The sequence below is a fragment of the Schistocerca serialis genome, chromosome 5 (assembly GCF_023864345.2).
Source record: "Schistocerca serialis cubense isolate TAMUIC-IGC-003099 chromosome 5, iqSchSeri2.2, whole genome shotgun sequence".
NCBI lineage: Eukaryota > Metazoa > Arthropoda > Insecta > Orthoptera > Acrididae > Schistocerca > Schistocerca serialis.
In genome coordinates this window covers 255,707,844-255,723,547 of record NC_064642.1, presented here as the reverse complement: position 1 = coordinate 255,723,547, position 15,704 = coordinate 255,707,844, and the positions used below count along the sequence as shown (strand labels likewise).

At 38.3% G+C, this 15,704-nt stretch overlaps 1 protein-coding gene across 1 annotated transcript in view; it reads left to right on the top strand.

Annotated features, from left to right (window-relative positions):
• Positions 1-14,305, top strand: part of LOC126481041 (putative GPI-anchor transamidase) — a 60,640-nt gene extending 46,335 nt beyond the window's left edge. The window contains exons 5-8 of the mRNA XM_050104522.1: positions 9,049-9,166; positions 9,520-9,630; positions 12,217-12,392; positions 12,532-14,305. Of these exons, the coding sequence (XP_049960479.1) occupies positions 9,049-9,166; positions 9,520-9,630; positions 12,217-12,392; positions 12,532-12,616 (490 nt within the window). The 3' untranslated portion in view covers positions 12,617-14,305. The remainder of the gene's footprint in view (positions 1-9,048; positions 9,167-9,519; positions 9,631-12,216; positions 12,393-12,531) is intronic.
• Positions 14,306-15,704: the final 1,399 nt, after the last annotated feature.

Here is a 15,704-nt window from a genome sequence, read left to right as displayed (position 1 = left end):
TACATGAAAATGTAATCTGTTTGCTTCTAAAATTCACAATTTTTATGTAATCCCTAAAGTTTCCTATCTCTAAATTTCCCACATAATATACTGTAACAGTTCTGACGCTAAATGTAACACTTCTGCTACTAAATTAACTGGTTTTTCTCTTTTGATGCTAGGCATTTGTCAGGATGAGCATTACTGCAAAGGGCATTTGATTCTAAAGCAGTATGTCAGGGTGAAAATACTAAATAAATTAATTTTTCTCTCTTAACAACATGTGTGCAGGGTGGGTTCTTCCTTGGCTTGGGTATGAGGTAGAATGAAACAGCATTTTTACATAAGATAATTTTTATTGAAAGTTTTGTACAACTGTTTCTTACTGGATGTTCTGGCTCGGAGAGCGGCAGCTGTGTCGTTTGCGAAGCCTTCTGCTGCGGCAGCTGCGGCGTCTGATTACGCGTGGCGGTGTGTATCTCATGTCGCCGTCTCACCCAGTTGACTGGAGACACGCCTCGTGCGGTGGCCCGTTTAATTATTGAGAACGAAGTCGTGCATTGGATGGTGATACCTTGGATTTCGCATCCCAGTGTTTCTCTTCTCTAAGCGGCCGCTTGTGTTGTGCGTCGGCCAGCAGAGCAGCGCAGCGGGGGGAAGGCCAGTGTCCCGGACTCGAACAACGGACTCCCGCTTGCCAGTCTTCGGTTGTCAGATCTTCATCCCAGCTCACAGGTGACTGCTGATGTGAGGCCGTGTCCTTCCCGTCCTCACGAGTCACCCGGGTACGTAAAAATCAGTCTTCAAATACCTTATAACTTCTGTCTTCTGGCGGCGAGGCTGCTGCTTGCTATTCCATTACCGCGGCGGACTTCGTGCTTCTGTGCACGATGTAGTCTCTTCCTGCATGACGGTCTTCAGCACCGAAACTGACTGAAAACTACTGCTACTCTCTCTCTTCTTCCTTGTAGGGCCCACTGCGTCTCGCGTATTTATTCACTTCAGTTCACTGGAGGTGAACGACTTCACAGTCATTGTCTCTTCTGTCACGTTGAAAAGCTTCTCGAAGAATCTTCTTAACGTCGGTCATTGGCTCTTGGAATGTAGGCAAGGGCCTTTGATCACATGTGACAACTGAGAAACACGTGAGCCAGTCATTGCCTTTTCTGTCACGTTGAAAAGCTTCTGGAAGAATCTTCTTAACGGCGGTCATTGGCTCTTGGAATGTAGGCGAGGGCCTTTGCTCACATGTGACGACTGAGAAACACGTGAGCTGGACGGCCGGTGCCCTGACAGCTGAATCGACAGCGTCCGCTTATGTGGGGAGGGCGATGTCTTCTCCTGAACTTGCTGACTTCACGGTCATTGTCTCTTCTGCTCTGCCCACTGTTTGCCAGTATGTAACTCTCTAAACTAAACCAAGTTTTTCATTTATTTTCTAATTTCTACTTCACTTTGATTTCACTAATTTATTTACTTATCTTAAGTACCACTCAACAATACACTGCAGGAAACTGTAAAGAGATTCAGCATGGTCGACTGTGAAAAGAATGATACTTCCTGAGTTGTTTAGAAGTATACAAACACATCACCATCATTGAGTATAAATTTGAAGTGAAATTTGTGTTTATCAATGTTATCAGGTTATTTCAGATCAATCTAATAATGCTGACTTCATCAAGAAGTTCTCCTGTGAATGACCCTGATGTGTTTTGTTGCATATGCAGCTTTCTGTCTCCCAAAAGCAGCGCAGAGAAAGTAACCTCATTTATCATAAAAGCATACCTATCTTATTTCGGTATAAAGTTAGGAGACCAGGACAAAACTTTTGTAGCACATACTGTTTGTCAAAAATGTATTGCAGGTTTCAGGAAATGGACACAAGGCAAGCAGATGTCTTTACCATTCAGAGTTTCAGAGGTATGGAGAGAACAAAAAAAAAAAACCATGTAGATGACTGGCATTTTTGTATGGTGAAAGTTGGCAAGGGTAACAAGAACAGTATGAAAGGAATTATTTATCCAAATCTAAAATCAACCATAAGATACATACTACATGGTCCTAACGTGCCTGCACCTGAACCACCCACTACTTTAGAATCTTTATCATCACCACCATCACCATCAAGTAAAACTTCAGACCCCGACCATGACTTCACACCCACAAAAGAACAACCGGAGCAGTTTACACAAGAAGAGCCAAATGACTTGGTAAGAGGTTTGGGTTTCTCTAAAGAAGCAGTACATGTTTTGGGTTCTCTATTAAAGGATAAACACTTGCTTACCCCAGGCACAACTTTCTACTGGTTTTGGTCAAGAGAATCGGAATTTCTCATGTTTATTGTAAGAACATTGAAGGTGTGTTATCAAGATACGGTGTTACACACAACATCAACAAATTGAGGTTATTTCTAGATTCTAACAAAAGGAGCCTCAAGACCATACTTTTACACATTGGAAACAAGTATGGCTCCATGTCAGTAGCATGTTCTGTGTACTTACAAGAAACCTATGAAAATGTGGAGATGCTGCAGAAGACTGTTTGAAACACCAGTGAGTTGTATGTGGACACCCAAAAGTGATAGAAATGCTGCTGGTAAAACAGTCAAGCTTTTCAAAGTTCCACTGTCTCCTGTACCTCTTAGATAGTCATTCCCATGAATCACATTGCAGTAGAATAGAATGGCCTACCAGAACAACACTGTATCCTGGGGAGAAAACGTGATAAGAGAACCTCTGGTGAAATGCCAGAAAATTATCCTACCACTTCTTCATTTTAAACTGGGCATCATGAAACAGTTCATCAAAGCATTTCCTAAGTTCCAAATTTTCTTTTTTGTCTGAGGCTAAACTTCAAGAAGGAATTTTTGTGGGACCGAACATTAGAAGTTTGGTGAAAGATGAAATATTTGGAAATGTACTAATACAAGAACAACAACTGGCTTGGATAGGATTTAAGAATGTGGTTGACAGTTTCTTAGGTAATAGGAAGCTACCAGATTTCAAAGCCATGGTGGAAAAAATGTCGATAGCTCTGAAAAATTTAGGATGCAATATGAGCCTTAAAATTCATTTTCTTTGTAGCCATTTTGACTTCTTCCATGAGACTCTAGGAGACGTTAACAAAGAACATGGACAAAGGGCTCATCAAGACATGAAAGGAATACAATCACCATATCAAGGCAGGTGGGATGAAGGTATGATGACTGAGACAATGCTACAGCATTGAAGAAAAGACAATTGTGATTAGGTCTTTAAACGAATGAGTGCTGTTTGATTTTGTGTACTGCATATATTTGAAAATATAGTTTACAGGTTACTACTAGTGTAGCTGTAAGTGTCTTCATTAGTATATTAAAATGTCTTAATGTTACATGAATACGACAATTCTTTATAACATTATTACAGTTCTCTCATACATGATAGTGAAGATCTATCTCCACATTCTTCAACAGAAGCCAGCAATTAATAAAAATTGCTCTTCAGGATTAAACACCTTGAACAAAAATTTAATTTTGCAGACCTGACAGAATTACAATGTCATCGGTGAACCTCAAAGTTTTTATTTCTTCTCCATGGATTTTAATACCTACTCCGAATTTTTCTTTTGTTTCCTTTACTGCTTGCTCAATATACAGATTGAACAACATCGGGGAGAGGCTACAACCCTGTCTCACTCCCTTCCCAACCACTGCTTCCCTTTCATGTCCCTCGACTCTTATAACTGCCATCTGGTTTCTGTACAAATTGTAAATAGCCTTTCGCTCTTTGTATTTTACCCCTGCCACCTTCAGAATTTGAAAGAGAGTATTCCAGTCAACATTGTCAAAAGCTTTCTCTAAGTCTACAAATGCTAGAAATGTAGGTTTGCCTTTCCTTAATCTAGCTTCTAAGATAAGTCGTAGGGTCAGTATTGCCTCATGTGTTCCAATATTGGTACGGAATCCAAACTGCTCTTCCCCGAGGTCAGCTTCTTCCAGTTTTTCCATTCGTCTGTAGAGAATACGCGTTAGTATTTTGCATCCGTGACTTATTAAACTGATTGTTCGGTAATTTTCACATCTGTCAACACCTGCTTTCTTTGGGATCGGAATTATTATATTCTTCTTGAAGTCTGAAGGTATTTCGCCTGTCTCATACATCTTGCTCACCAGATGGTAGAGTTTTGTCAGGACTGGCTCTCCCAAGGCCGTCAGTAGTTCTAATGGAATGTTGTCTACTCCCGGGGCCTTGTTTCAACTCAGGTCTTTCAGTGCTCTGTCAAACTCTTCACGCAGTATCGTATCTCCCATTTCATCTTCATCTACATCCTCTTCCATTTCCATAATATTGTCTTCAAGTACATTGCCCTTGTATAGGCCCTCTATATACTCCCCCCACCTTTCTGCTTTCCCTTCTTTGCTTAGAACTGGGTTTCCATCTGAGCTCTTGATATTCATACAAGTCGTTCTCTTTTCTCCAAAGGTCTCTTTAATTTTCCTGTAGGCAGTATCTATCTTACCCCTAGTGAGATAACCCTCTACATCCTTACATTTGTCCTCTAGCCATCCCTGCTTAGCCATTTTGCACTTCCTGTCGATCTCGTTTTTGAGACGTTTGTATTCCTTTTTGCCTGCTTCATTTACTGCATTTTTATATTTTCTCCTTTCATCAATTAAATTCATTATTTCTTCTGTTACCCAAGGATTTCTACTAGCCCTCATCTTTTTACCTACTAGGTCCTCTGCTGCCTTCACTACTTCATCTCTCAAAGCTACCCATTCTTCTTCTACTGTATTTCTTTCCCCCATTCCTATCAATTGTTCCCTTATGCTCTCCCTGAAACTCTGTACAACCTCTGGTTCTTTCAGTTTATCCAGGTCCCTTCTCCTTAAATTCCCACCTTTTTGCAGTTTCTTCAGTTTTAAACTACAGTTCATAACCAATAGATTGTGATCAGAGTCCACATCTGCCCTTGGAAATGTCTTACAGTTTAAAACCTGGTTCCTAAATCTGTCTTACCATTATGTAATCTATCTGAAACCTGTCAGTATCTCCAAGCTTCTTCCATGTATACAACCTTCTTTTATGATTCTTGAACCAAGTGTTAGCTATGATTAAGTTGTGCTCTGTGCAAAATTCTATCAGGCGGCTTCCTCTTTCATTTCTTACCCCCAATCCATATTCACCTACTATGTTTCCTTCTCTCCCTTTTCCTACTGCCGTATTCCAGTCACCCATGACTATTAAATTTTCGTCTCCCTTCACTATCTGAATAATTTCTTTTATTTCATCATACATTTCATCAATTTCTTCATCATCTGCAGAGCTAGTTGGCATATAAACTTGTACCGCTGTAGTAGGCATGGGCTTCGTGTCTATCTTGGCCACAATAATGCGTTCGCTATGCTGTTTGTAGTAGCTTACCCGCACTCCTATTTTTTTATTCATTATTAAACCGACTCCTGCATTACCCCTATTTGATTTTGTATTTATAACCCTGTATTCAGCTGACCAAAAGTCTTGTTCCTCCTGCCACCGAACTTCATTAATTCACACTATATCTAACTTTAACCTATCCATTTCCCTTTTAAATTTTCTAGCCTACTTGCCCGATTAAGGGATCTGACATTCCAAACTCTGATCCGTAGAATGCCAGTTTTCTTTCTCCTGATAACGACAATATAGTCTGCATAATTCGAAGGGTACAAAGTCCTAATCAAAAAGGCTAGAAGTTGTCATTATTAAATAAACCAAGAGTCTTTAAAACTAAGAAACATTATTACTTTGCTCCAAAGTTTATATCGTAATACCATGATCGCTTCTATTTGGGTCTGTTTCCAAAAAATCTGATTGTAAGTTTATGATGATAGGTTCAAGTCTAATATCAATCATCACTTTCCTGTCAAACTATACTTTCTTAAGCTTTTCAGCGTACTGCACAGACTGTGCCCACACTACAGGTGGGATATTGTCCATTGCCTCACGCACAAGCAATTCATCTACATCTATGTGATTACTCTGCTATTCACAATAAAGTGCCTGGCAGAGGGTTCAATAAACCACATTCAAGCTCTCTCTCTCTCTCTCTCTCTCTCTCTACCATTCCACTTCTGAACAGAGTGCAGGAAAAACGAGCACTTGAATTTTTCTGTGCGAGCCCTGATTCCGCTAATTTTAACGTGATGATGATTGCTCCCTATGTAGGTGGGCGCCAACAGAATGTTTCCGCAATCAGAGGAGAAAACTGGTTATTGAAATTTCTTGAAGATCTCGTCGCAATGAAAAACATCTTTGTTTTAATGATTGCCACTCTAATTCATGTATCATGTCTGTGGCACAATCTCCCTTACTTCGCGATAATACAAAATGAGCTGCCCTTCTTTGTACTTTTTTGATGTCATCCATCAGTCATCAGTCATCCATCAGTCCCATCTGAAGCGGATTCCACGCTGCACAGCAGTACTCCAGAATAGGGCAGACAAGTGTGGTGTAAGCAGTCTCTTTAGTAGACCCGTTGCTCCTTCTAAGTGTTCTGCCAACGAATCGCAGTCTTTGGTTTGCTCTTCCCACAACATTATTTACATGATCGTTCCAATTTAGGGTGTTTGTAATTGTAATCCCTAAGTATTTAGTTGAATTTACAGCCTTCAGATTTGTGTGACTTACCATATAATCGAAATTTAGTGGATTTTTTTTAGTACTCATGCGAATAACTTCACACATTTCTTTATTCAGGGTCATTTGCCACTTTTCGCATCATACAAATATCTTATCTAAATCATTTCGCAATTCGTTCTGGTCATCTGATGGCATTACAAGACGGTAAATGACAGCATCATCTGCAAACAATCTAAGACGGGTACTGACATTTTCTCCTATGTCGTTAATACAGATCAGGAACAATATAGGGCCTATAACACTTCCTTGGGAAATTCCGAATATTACTTCTGTTTTACTCGATGACTTTCCATCTATTTCTACGAACTGTGACCTTTCTGACCGGAAATCACGCACCAGTCGCACAACTGATGCGATATTCCATAGGCATGCAGTTTGGTTAGAAGACACATGTGAGGAATGGTGTCGAAAGTCTTCTGGAAATCTAAAAATATGGAATCAGTTTGACGTCCCCTGTCGAAAGCACTCATTACTTCATGAGTATAAAGAGCAAGTTGTGTTTCGCAAGAACGATATTTTCTGAATTCCTGATGACTACGTGTCAATAAATCGTTTTCTTCGAGGTACTTCATAATGTTCAAATACAGTATGTTCCAAAAGCCTACTTCAAGTCGACGTTAATGATATGGGCCTGTAATTTGACAGATTACTCCTACTTCCCTTTTTGGGTATTGATGTGACTTGAAGAATTTTCCAGTCTTTAGGTAGGGATCTGTCTGTGAGCAGGCGGTTGTGTATAATTACTAAATAAGGAGCTATTGTATGAGCATACTCTGAGAGGAACCTGACTGGTATACAATCTGGATCGGAATCCTTGCCTTTATTAAGTGATTTAAGTTGCTTTGCAACACCCAGGGTATCTGTTTCTATGTTTCTCATCTTGGCAGTCGTTCTTGATTGGAATTCAGAGAATATTTACTTTGTCGTCTATGGTGAAGGAGTTTTGGAAAACCGTGTTTAATAACTCTGCTGTAGTGGCACTGTCATCAGCGACTTCACCATAGTTATCGCGCAGTGGAGGTATTGATTGCGTCTTGCCACTGGTGTGCTTCATGTATGACCAGAATCTCTTTGGGTTTTCTGCCAGATTTTGAGACAGAGTTTCGTTGTGGAAATTATTGAAAGCATCTCGCATTGAAGTATGCGCCATATTTCGAACTTCTGCAGAACTTTGCCAGTCTTGGGGATTTTGAGTTCTTTTAAATTTGGCAGTGATCTGTCCCTTTTTGTGTACTATGGGAGATCAGTACCATCACTTATTAATTTATGTGTTATATATCTGTCAATTACTGTTGATACTATGTCTTTGAAATCATTCCACAACTTTTCTACTCTTACATGATCAGATTGGAAGGAGTGCAGACTGTCTGTTAGAACTGTGTTAAGAGCATTTTTATCAGCTTTTTTAAAATAGATATACTTTGTGTTTCTGTTTGGTAGCTGTAGGTGTTATGGTATTCAGCCTAGCAGCTACTGCCTTGTGGTTGCTAATCCATGTATTTGTCATGATACTCACTATTTGTCCAGGATTATTTGTTGCTAAGAGGTCAAGTATGCTTTCGCAACCATTTACGCTTCAAGTGGGCTCATGAACTAATTGTTAAAGATAATTTTCTGAGAAAGCATTCAGTACAATTTCAGATGACGTTTTCTGCCTGCCACCAGCTTTAAAAGTATAATTTTTCCAGCATATCGAGGGTAGATTAAAGTCACCACCAACTATGATTGTGTATGTTATCATGAATGTTTTGCTTTTTTCTCCCACATAGCCTAAACCCTTTGCCCAAATTAATTCCATGAGGCTACACTGACAGTGACACGTAGCTAAACACAAAACTGTGTGACTCTATTCATGTGGAAGGAAGTCAAGTTTGTACATTCTGTCACGTGACTTGTACAAATTAACGAGCTTAGGAGATTGGCACTAGTCTAGTTTATGCTGTGCTTAATATTTTTATTTCTAAGCCATGGAAAAATATGCATGTTTCTAGTGTTAACAGAATCTTCCGGCGGTTCTTGGTAAAACAACATTATAATAAATGGAAAGCACCAGTTTGCTTTTGTTCTACAATATTACTTTTATTGTTAACTGTTTACAAGGCCATCTTCGAACATTTACATTTTGAACATTATTATCACCTTATCACCCCCCCCCCCCCCCCCCCCCCCCCCGCCCCTTCCCTCTTCATGCAAAAGCTGTCTGCATCTAATGTGCACAATAAGTTGCACAGGTGTAAACACAACTTCAGGTTATTAAACTGCTTGCAAAAGTTAGAGACTTGTTTTGAATCTAGTTGTGATACCCAGTCTTAATCTCTAAGCATAGAAATGTCTCCAGGTGAAAATCATAGTAAATTACATTTCAAAATGTAAGTAATTAACTGAGAATACTTTGTGTGCTTATTTCCAGATATAATGAAATCTTCTTCATGATTGACACCTGTCAGGCAGCCTCCATGTATGAAAAATTTTATTCACCAAACATTCTCGCTGTAGCCAGCAGCTTAGTCGGAGAAGATTCACTCTCGGTAGGTATAATACCTAGGTTATATTATACACATCAGAAATTTAGTTTGGTTTTCCCAACACAGCTAAGTGCATATTGCTATCATCAATATTGAAGTTGGAAAATTGTTATATTTTTGTTAAGACATTGAAGTTGTGAAGGGTCACAATCAAATGGGCAGATGCAGAAAACTGCAGTGGTTTCAGTCTTTGATTTTGAAGAAATTTAAAAGGCACACAACTTGTGAAAGAAGTTCACTATGGCAGAAATGTATTAGATAATATAACATTAGAGAAGGACTATTTTTCTGTGTATATTTGATCATAGTTTCATTTAGGCATGCTTGTAAATTTTCTGGGTGCTTTTATATTCCAGCATCATGCAGACCCTGCTATAGGAGTGTACATTATTGATCGGTATACCTATTATGCTCTAGAATTCTTGGAGAAGATTGAACCGGGCAGTTCAAAAACCATGGCACAGTTTGTAAGTATAATTTCTTATCCTGTTAATTGAACATGTTCAAAAGTGGACACGACTTCTCTGAGAATATATTTCAATTCTCTTTTATATACATTGTACAAGTGATACCAAAGCAGTAAAAGTCTGTAAAAAGGTGCCAAAGTGCTGAAACAACAGTAAATACAGGAAATAAATTCACTGAATCAGGAGTGAAGCTTTGTGTTGGTTATTTCTGCAGTTTGGCTGTTAGAGAACTCAACCAAAGCTTGTATAAATGGAAGTGTCTTTTAAGAGGTCTGTATGGTATGTAGATTATACTTACAGCTTGTGAGAAAGTGGAGCAAATTACTTATTTCTGAAAATTATACTTCCTGATCATTTCACGTAGTTTGCTCTACACCTCAGGTACCGATGCATCTTCTTATACTGTGGTGCCTTCAGTAAGCAGTTTACCTTCTTGGTAAAGGCCTGCTGGACTTGTTTATTCTCAGAATCAGTTGCTGTTCACTGGATCCCTTCCTCAGTTTTCTAGGCATAAAGCTTGTGACTTTTTCCTTTAGGAACACTTCAGAAATAATGTTTTCTGTGATATCATAACAATAATATTTGTCTGACCTTTGACAACAACGCAGAAGGAGCTCCAAACTATATGGTTGTTAATAGGGCACACAACATGTGTGATCCATTTTGAGTGCTGAACATTTTTGTAAGTTAAAAAGTAGACTTATTCAATATCTATAAACTTCAAAGTATAATTTCATGGGGAAAATAATTTCCCAATCTTAAAAGGTGATATCTGTCTATCTTTTCTCCATTATAAAGACATTGTGAACTTTGATAACTATACTATGTGCTTTTACAAAGACAGAGTTTTAAATCAAATCCTTTCTCATAAGATTCTTAATTGTACTATTGTTGCACAATATATTCATGAGTAGTATCTAATGTAGATCAGATTCTGTTGTCATTAGTACCAACAGCTCATTATGTAAGAATACCCTCCAGTATTTAATGTGACGATATATTTTTCTGTAAATAAATAATCTCACAAGAAAATAGTACAACTCTGAAAATATTCTATGAATATTTATAAGAATGTTTGTTGTTATAAACTTAATGCAAAAGTATACAAGACCCTAGCAGATATGATAACAGTATAGTGTGACATACCTGAAGTAGCTTAATTTTGTTTAATTTGTGGGGGAGGGCTGTGGTTAACTCATTCCCCTCTCCCTCCTTATTCTAAGTTTGTTTTGCAAACCTATACAGGGAACTTATCCACACGAAGGAGCAACATGAGTTGTAGTTACAGGAGCAGTTCACAATAATTGTTTCTCTGTACCAATGAATTCCTTGATTCAATCCACAACTCTAAATGTTATCCTATATTCCCTATTCTAAAGATTTAGTGTGTGAATCAATTAATTGTCTAAATATAATAGGAACATTCTGTTATAATGTAAATAACTTCAGACTAAAAGAGTGACTTACCAAATAGCAAAGGCATTGAGTTGTTGACAGGTGCACACAAAAATGGCAAAAAACTTGCTAGCTTTAGGAATAAATCCTTTCTTGCATTAGAGTACAAATACGTGTGCGCACCGAGCGAGGAGGCGCAGTGGTTAGACACTGGACTCGCATTTGGGAGGACGACTGTTCAATCCCGCGTCCGGCCATCCTGATTTAGGTTTTCCGTGATTTCCCTAAATCACTCCAGGCAAATGCGGGGATGGTTCCTTTCAAAGGGCACGGCCGACTTCCTTCCCCGTCCTTCCCTAACCCGATGAGACCGATGACCTCGCTGTCTGGTCTCCTTCCTCAAAACCAACCAACCAACCAACCTTTGTGTGTGTGTGTGTTGTGTGTGTGTGTGTGTGTGTGTGTGTGTGTGTGTGTGTGATGAAGAGGCACAGAGGCAGACAGACAGACAGAGAGGGAGATAGTAAGAATTTTTAAATCAAGTCGTATGTTTGTTGTGTAATGGTCCATTGCCAACAAGTGCTTAGCAAATTATGAGTGTGTGTGTGTGTGTGTGTGTGTGTGTGTGTGTGTGTGTGTGTGCTAGCTCAAGAAACTATTGATTCCAAAAGTTAGTCAGTTTTCTGTCTCTTTTGTGTGCCTTTCGATGATGCAATACTCTGCTATTCAGTGAGTGATCTCCTTTGCTCCTAAATTACTTACACTTGAATGTGTCTGAGATAATAAAGGAATTACAGTGATCCACTCACTGCCTTGCAGTCAAGTTTTGTTATGTTCCATTTAAAAACTTCAGAATGAGTTAATACATTCCTATAATTAGCTAATGAACATACCAGGAATAGTATAAGCATATAGCAGCAATTCCACAGCTTTAGCAATGAATGATCACATTCAGATTATGGAGCTAGGTCCATCTTATTCCAATGTTGTGCTCACAGTAAGTATTACCATTTGAATGCCATACTATTGGGATCCCATCAGTTGAGAAAGCATAACCAAAATACCGTTGTACCATAACTGTCATTTCCAGTCATCTCCACTTGACATACTTGGTGCTTGGATATCTTAATTATCTGATTCTTAAGGATAGTTTAATTATTGAATATAATTTGTAATGTGTTGTGATTCCAGCTCGTTGTATGTCCAAAATCGAAATGCATCTCAACAGTTGGCATTCGTAAGGACTTATACAAAAGGGACACCAATGAAGTGCCAATAACAGATTTCTTTGGTTCTGTAAGACCAGTTGAACTCACCTACTCGAAACTGAATATTTCATTTGTTCCAGCAAAAAATGAGACCCAAAGGTACACAAATTTTAAACCCTTGATTTCTTGAGTCACGAATTTCTTGAATGTATTGATATTTAAAAGTTTACAACTAGTTTTTGTTTATGTAAAATTGTGAACCAATGTTAATGTTTGTTTACTTTTCTTGCTTTTACAGGATAGAAAAAATGCCAAAGAAGAAGTTCTATTATGCAGAACAGTTTCCAACCCATATATTTGATTCTTTGGAAAGTGTGTACTGATGTCTCTCTTTTTTTTAATTTCCAATTTATAACAATTTGAAGTATTTATTGTTATTGCCAGTTAAAGCTTACAAAGAAATCTAGTCCTTGCAAATAAACTTGTTTTTGGTTATAAGTTAATTTGTTAATGAAAGAAAGCAGTGTGTAGAAATGAACTTTGTCAGTATGCAGATACATTTTCTGTTGTTGCCTGTGGGAGGACTAACAGTGAGTTTACTGCTTTTACATGGTTTACTGTAAAGGAATTTGAAATTGCAGTCCAGTGACTCAAAAGAATACTGTCTGTTTTTGTTCTATTTAAAAGCTATTTGTTAAAGCTGGTGATATTCTTATTTCTTGTAAACAAAACAGTAAAAAGGTGTCAGATCTTCATTACGTGTGGAAGTACAAAGTGTACAGAAACTGATATGATAGTAAGTTCATTCTGTGTTGTGAAATGTGGAAAATATGAAAGCTGCATTTCAGATTGAGAGATTCTACATTTAGAATAGGATAGAAGTTTATTGTCTCATAACAAAAAATTTCAAGTCATTGACTTAATATACAGGAGACTCATCAAATCAAAAAACAAAATTTGTTTGTAGTTTTTCTTAAAATATCATTAATACAATATACTGCACTGTATACATAATTGACACACAAATGATGATTTTTTTTTTTCAAACAAATAAAAAACTATAACATCCAAAGCACGCATTCCCTCCCGCTCAGATTTTCAGATCGTCAGTCATGTACTCTTCAGCTGAATAGTAATATTTCTGCACCAGTGTTTGTCTCTAAATTAATATTGAGTAATTCTGTTCCTTTTACTTTGTTTGCAGTTTCCATAACCGTATACTTCAGAGTTAGAGCATACAGTTTTAAACAGTTTGTGGGCAGCAAAAAATTATTTTGATTCCTTGTGTTATAATCATGTTGAAATTGATTCGCAACAAATAAATCAGGGTTATTATGTACAGAGACAATCGTTTCATAGATGAACAGTGAGGGAACAATATACTTAGATTTTTCTACACACTACATTGTGCATATTTCTGTTGATGGTTTTTTGACATTTCAGTATTGGAGATTTATCGTTAGAGTTCAACCAAAATGTAATTCCATACCTTATTGTTGGTTCAAAGTAGCCATGATATACTACTATCCTTACGCTCATGGTGTTAGCATTGTATAATTTCATCATTGCAAATGATAGTGTATTTAATTTATATGCAGTGTATTGTATATGTGAGCCCCACAATGAATTTTTATCCAATTGCATTCATAGGAATTTCACACAGCTAGCTTCTCACAAATCCTGATTTTCTATGATGGATTTCAACATCATTTAACTTTGCTTGTTTTGTTTTAAACTGCATTAACTGAGTTTTTCCATGTTTAATTATAGCCCATTTAAATTAAACCAGATGGTATAACCTTGTATGTAATACTTGGATATACGCTGCTGCACCAAGCCACTAATGTACTAATTATGGACATGGCGCGCCATCTGTTGTGCCATCTACTTATACGAGAGCCCTTCTCTTTATAATTGGTGTGTAGCAGTCACTTGCTCTCATATTTTCTTCTTTATTGTCAGCATCTACTTGTATCAGTATGTGGATTGTTTCTATGTTTGTGTCTATGTTCTCACCTGATTTTCGCTTGCATCTGGAAGAAGAATAAACTTTGAGTCATTGTGTCAGTACAGTGTTTGTGTCTTACATTGAGACACCACTTACCTATTTTTTTTTTCTAATGTATTTATGACAGTGAGGAATTTGGTCAGTATTTCAATGATTACAAATGTGTCCTCTGCAAATAAAACAAAGTGACACTCAAAAATTAAGCGGTAGATCATTTATGTAAAACAGATTGGGACCTAAGACTAAAGTTGGGGTACTCCTTGTCAAATTGTCTTCCATTGTCAAGCATAATTCCCTCTTTCTGATGATATAACCAGTCTTTGTCTTCGGTTGGTTAGTGCTCATAATTCCATATTTTTCCAGTTTAGAAAGTAGCTATCAATGGTTCACTGTCAGAGGCCTTTGCTAGGTGACAAAAAATTCCTGTGGCACAGCAGGGATTTGTCCAGATACTAGCTAATTTTGTCTATAAACTGGTTGATCTACATCTGCATCTACATTTATATTCCGCAAGCCACCCAACAGTGTGTGGCGGAGGGCACTTTACATGCCACTGTCATTACCTCCCTTTTCTGTTCCAGTCGCGTGTGGTTCACAGGAAGAACGACTGTCTGAAAGCCTCCGTGCGCGCTCGAATCTCTCTAATTTTACATTCGTGATCTCCTCGGGAGGTATAAGTAGGGGGAAGCAATATATTTGATACCTCATCCAGAAAAGCACCCTCTCGAAACCTGGCGAGCAAGCTACACCGCAATGCAGAGCGCCTCTCTTGCAGAGTCTGCCACTTGAGTTTGCTAAACATCTCCGTAACGCTATCACGGTTACCAAATAACCCTGTGACGAAACGTGCCGCTCTTCTTTGAATCTTCTCTATCTCCTCCGTCAACCCGATCTGGTACGGATCCCACACTGTTGAGCAGTACTCAAGTATAGGTCGAACGAGTGTTTTGTAAGCCACCTCCTTTGTTGATGGACTACATTTTCTAAGGACTCTCCCAATGAATCTCAACCCGGTAACCCGCCTTACCAACAATTAATTTTATATGATCATTCCACTTCAAATCGTTCCGCAAGCATACTCCCAGATATTTTACAGAAGTAACTGCTACCAGTGTTTGTTCCGCTATCGTATAATCATACAATAAAGGATCCTTCTTTCTACGTATTCGCAATACATTACATTTGTCTATGTTAAGGGTCAGTTGCCACTCCCTGCACCAAGTGCCTATCTGCTGCAGATCTTCCTGCATTTCGCTACAATTTTCTAATGCTGCAACTTCTCTGTATACTACAGCATCATCCACAAAAAGCCGCATGGAACTTCCGACACTATCTACTAGGTCATTTATATATATTGTGAAGAGCAATGGTCCCATAACACTCCCCTGTGGCACGCCAGAGGTTACTTTCTAATGTCTGTAGACGTCTCACCATTGAGAACAACATGCTGTGTTCTGTTTGCT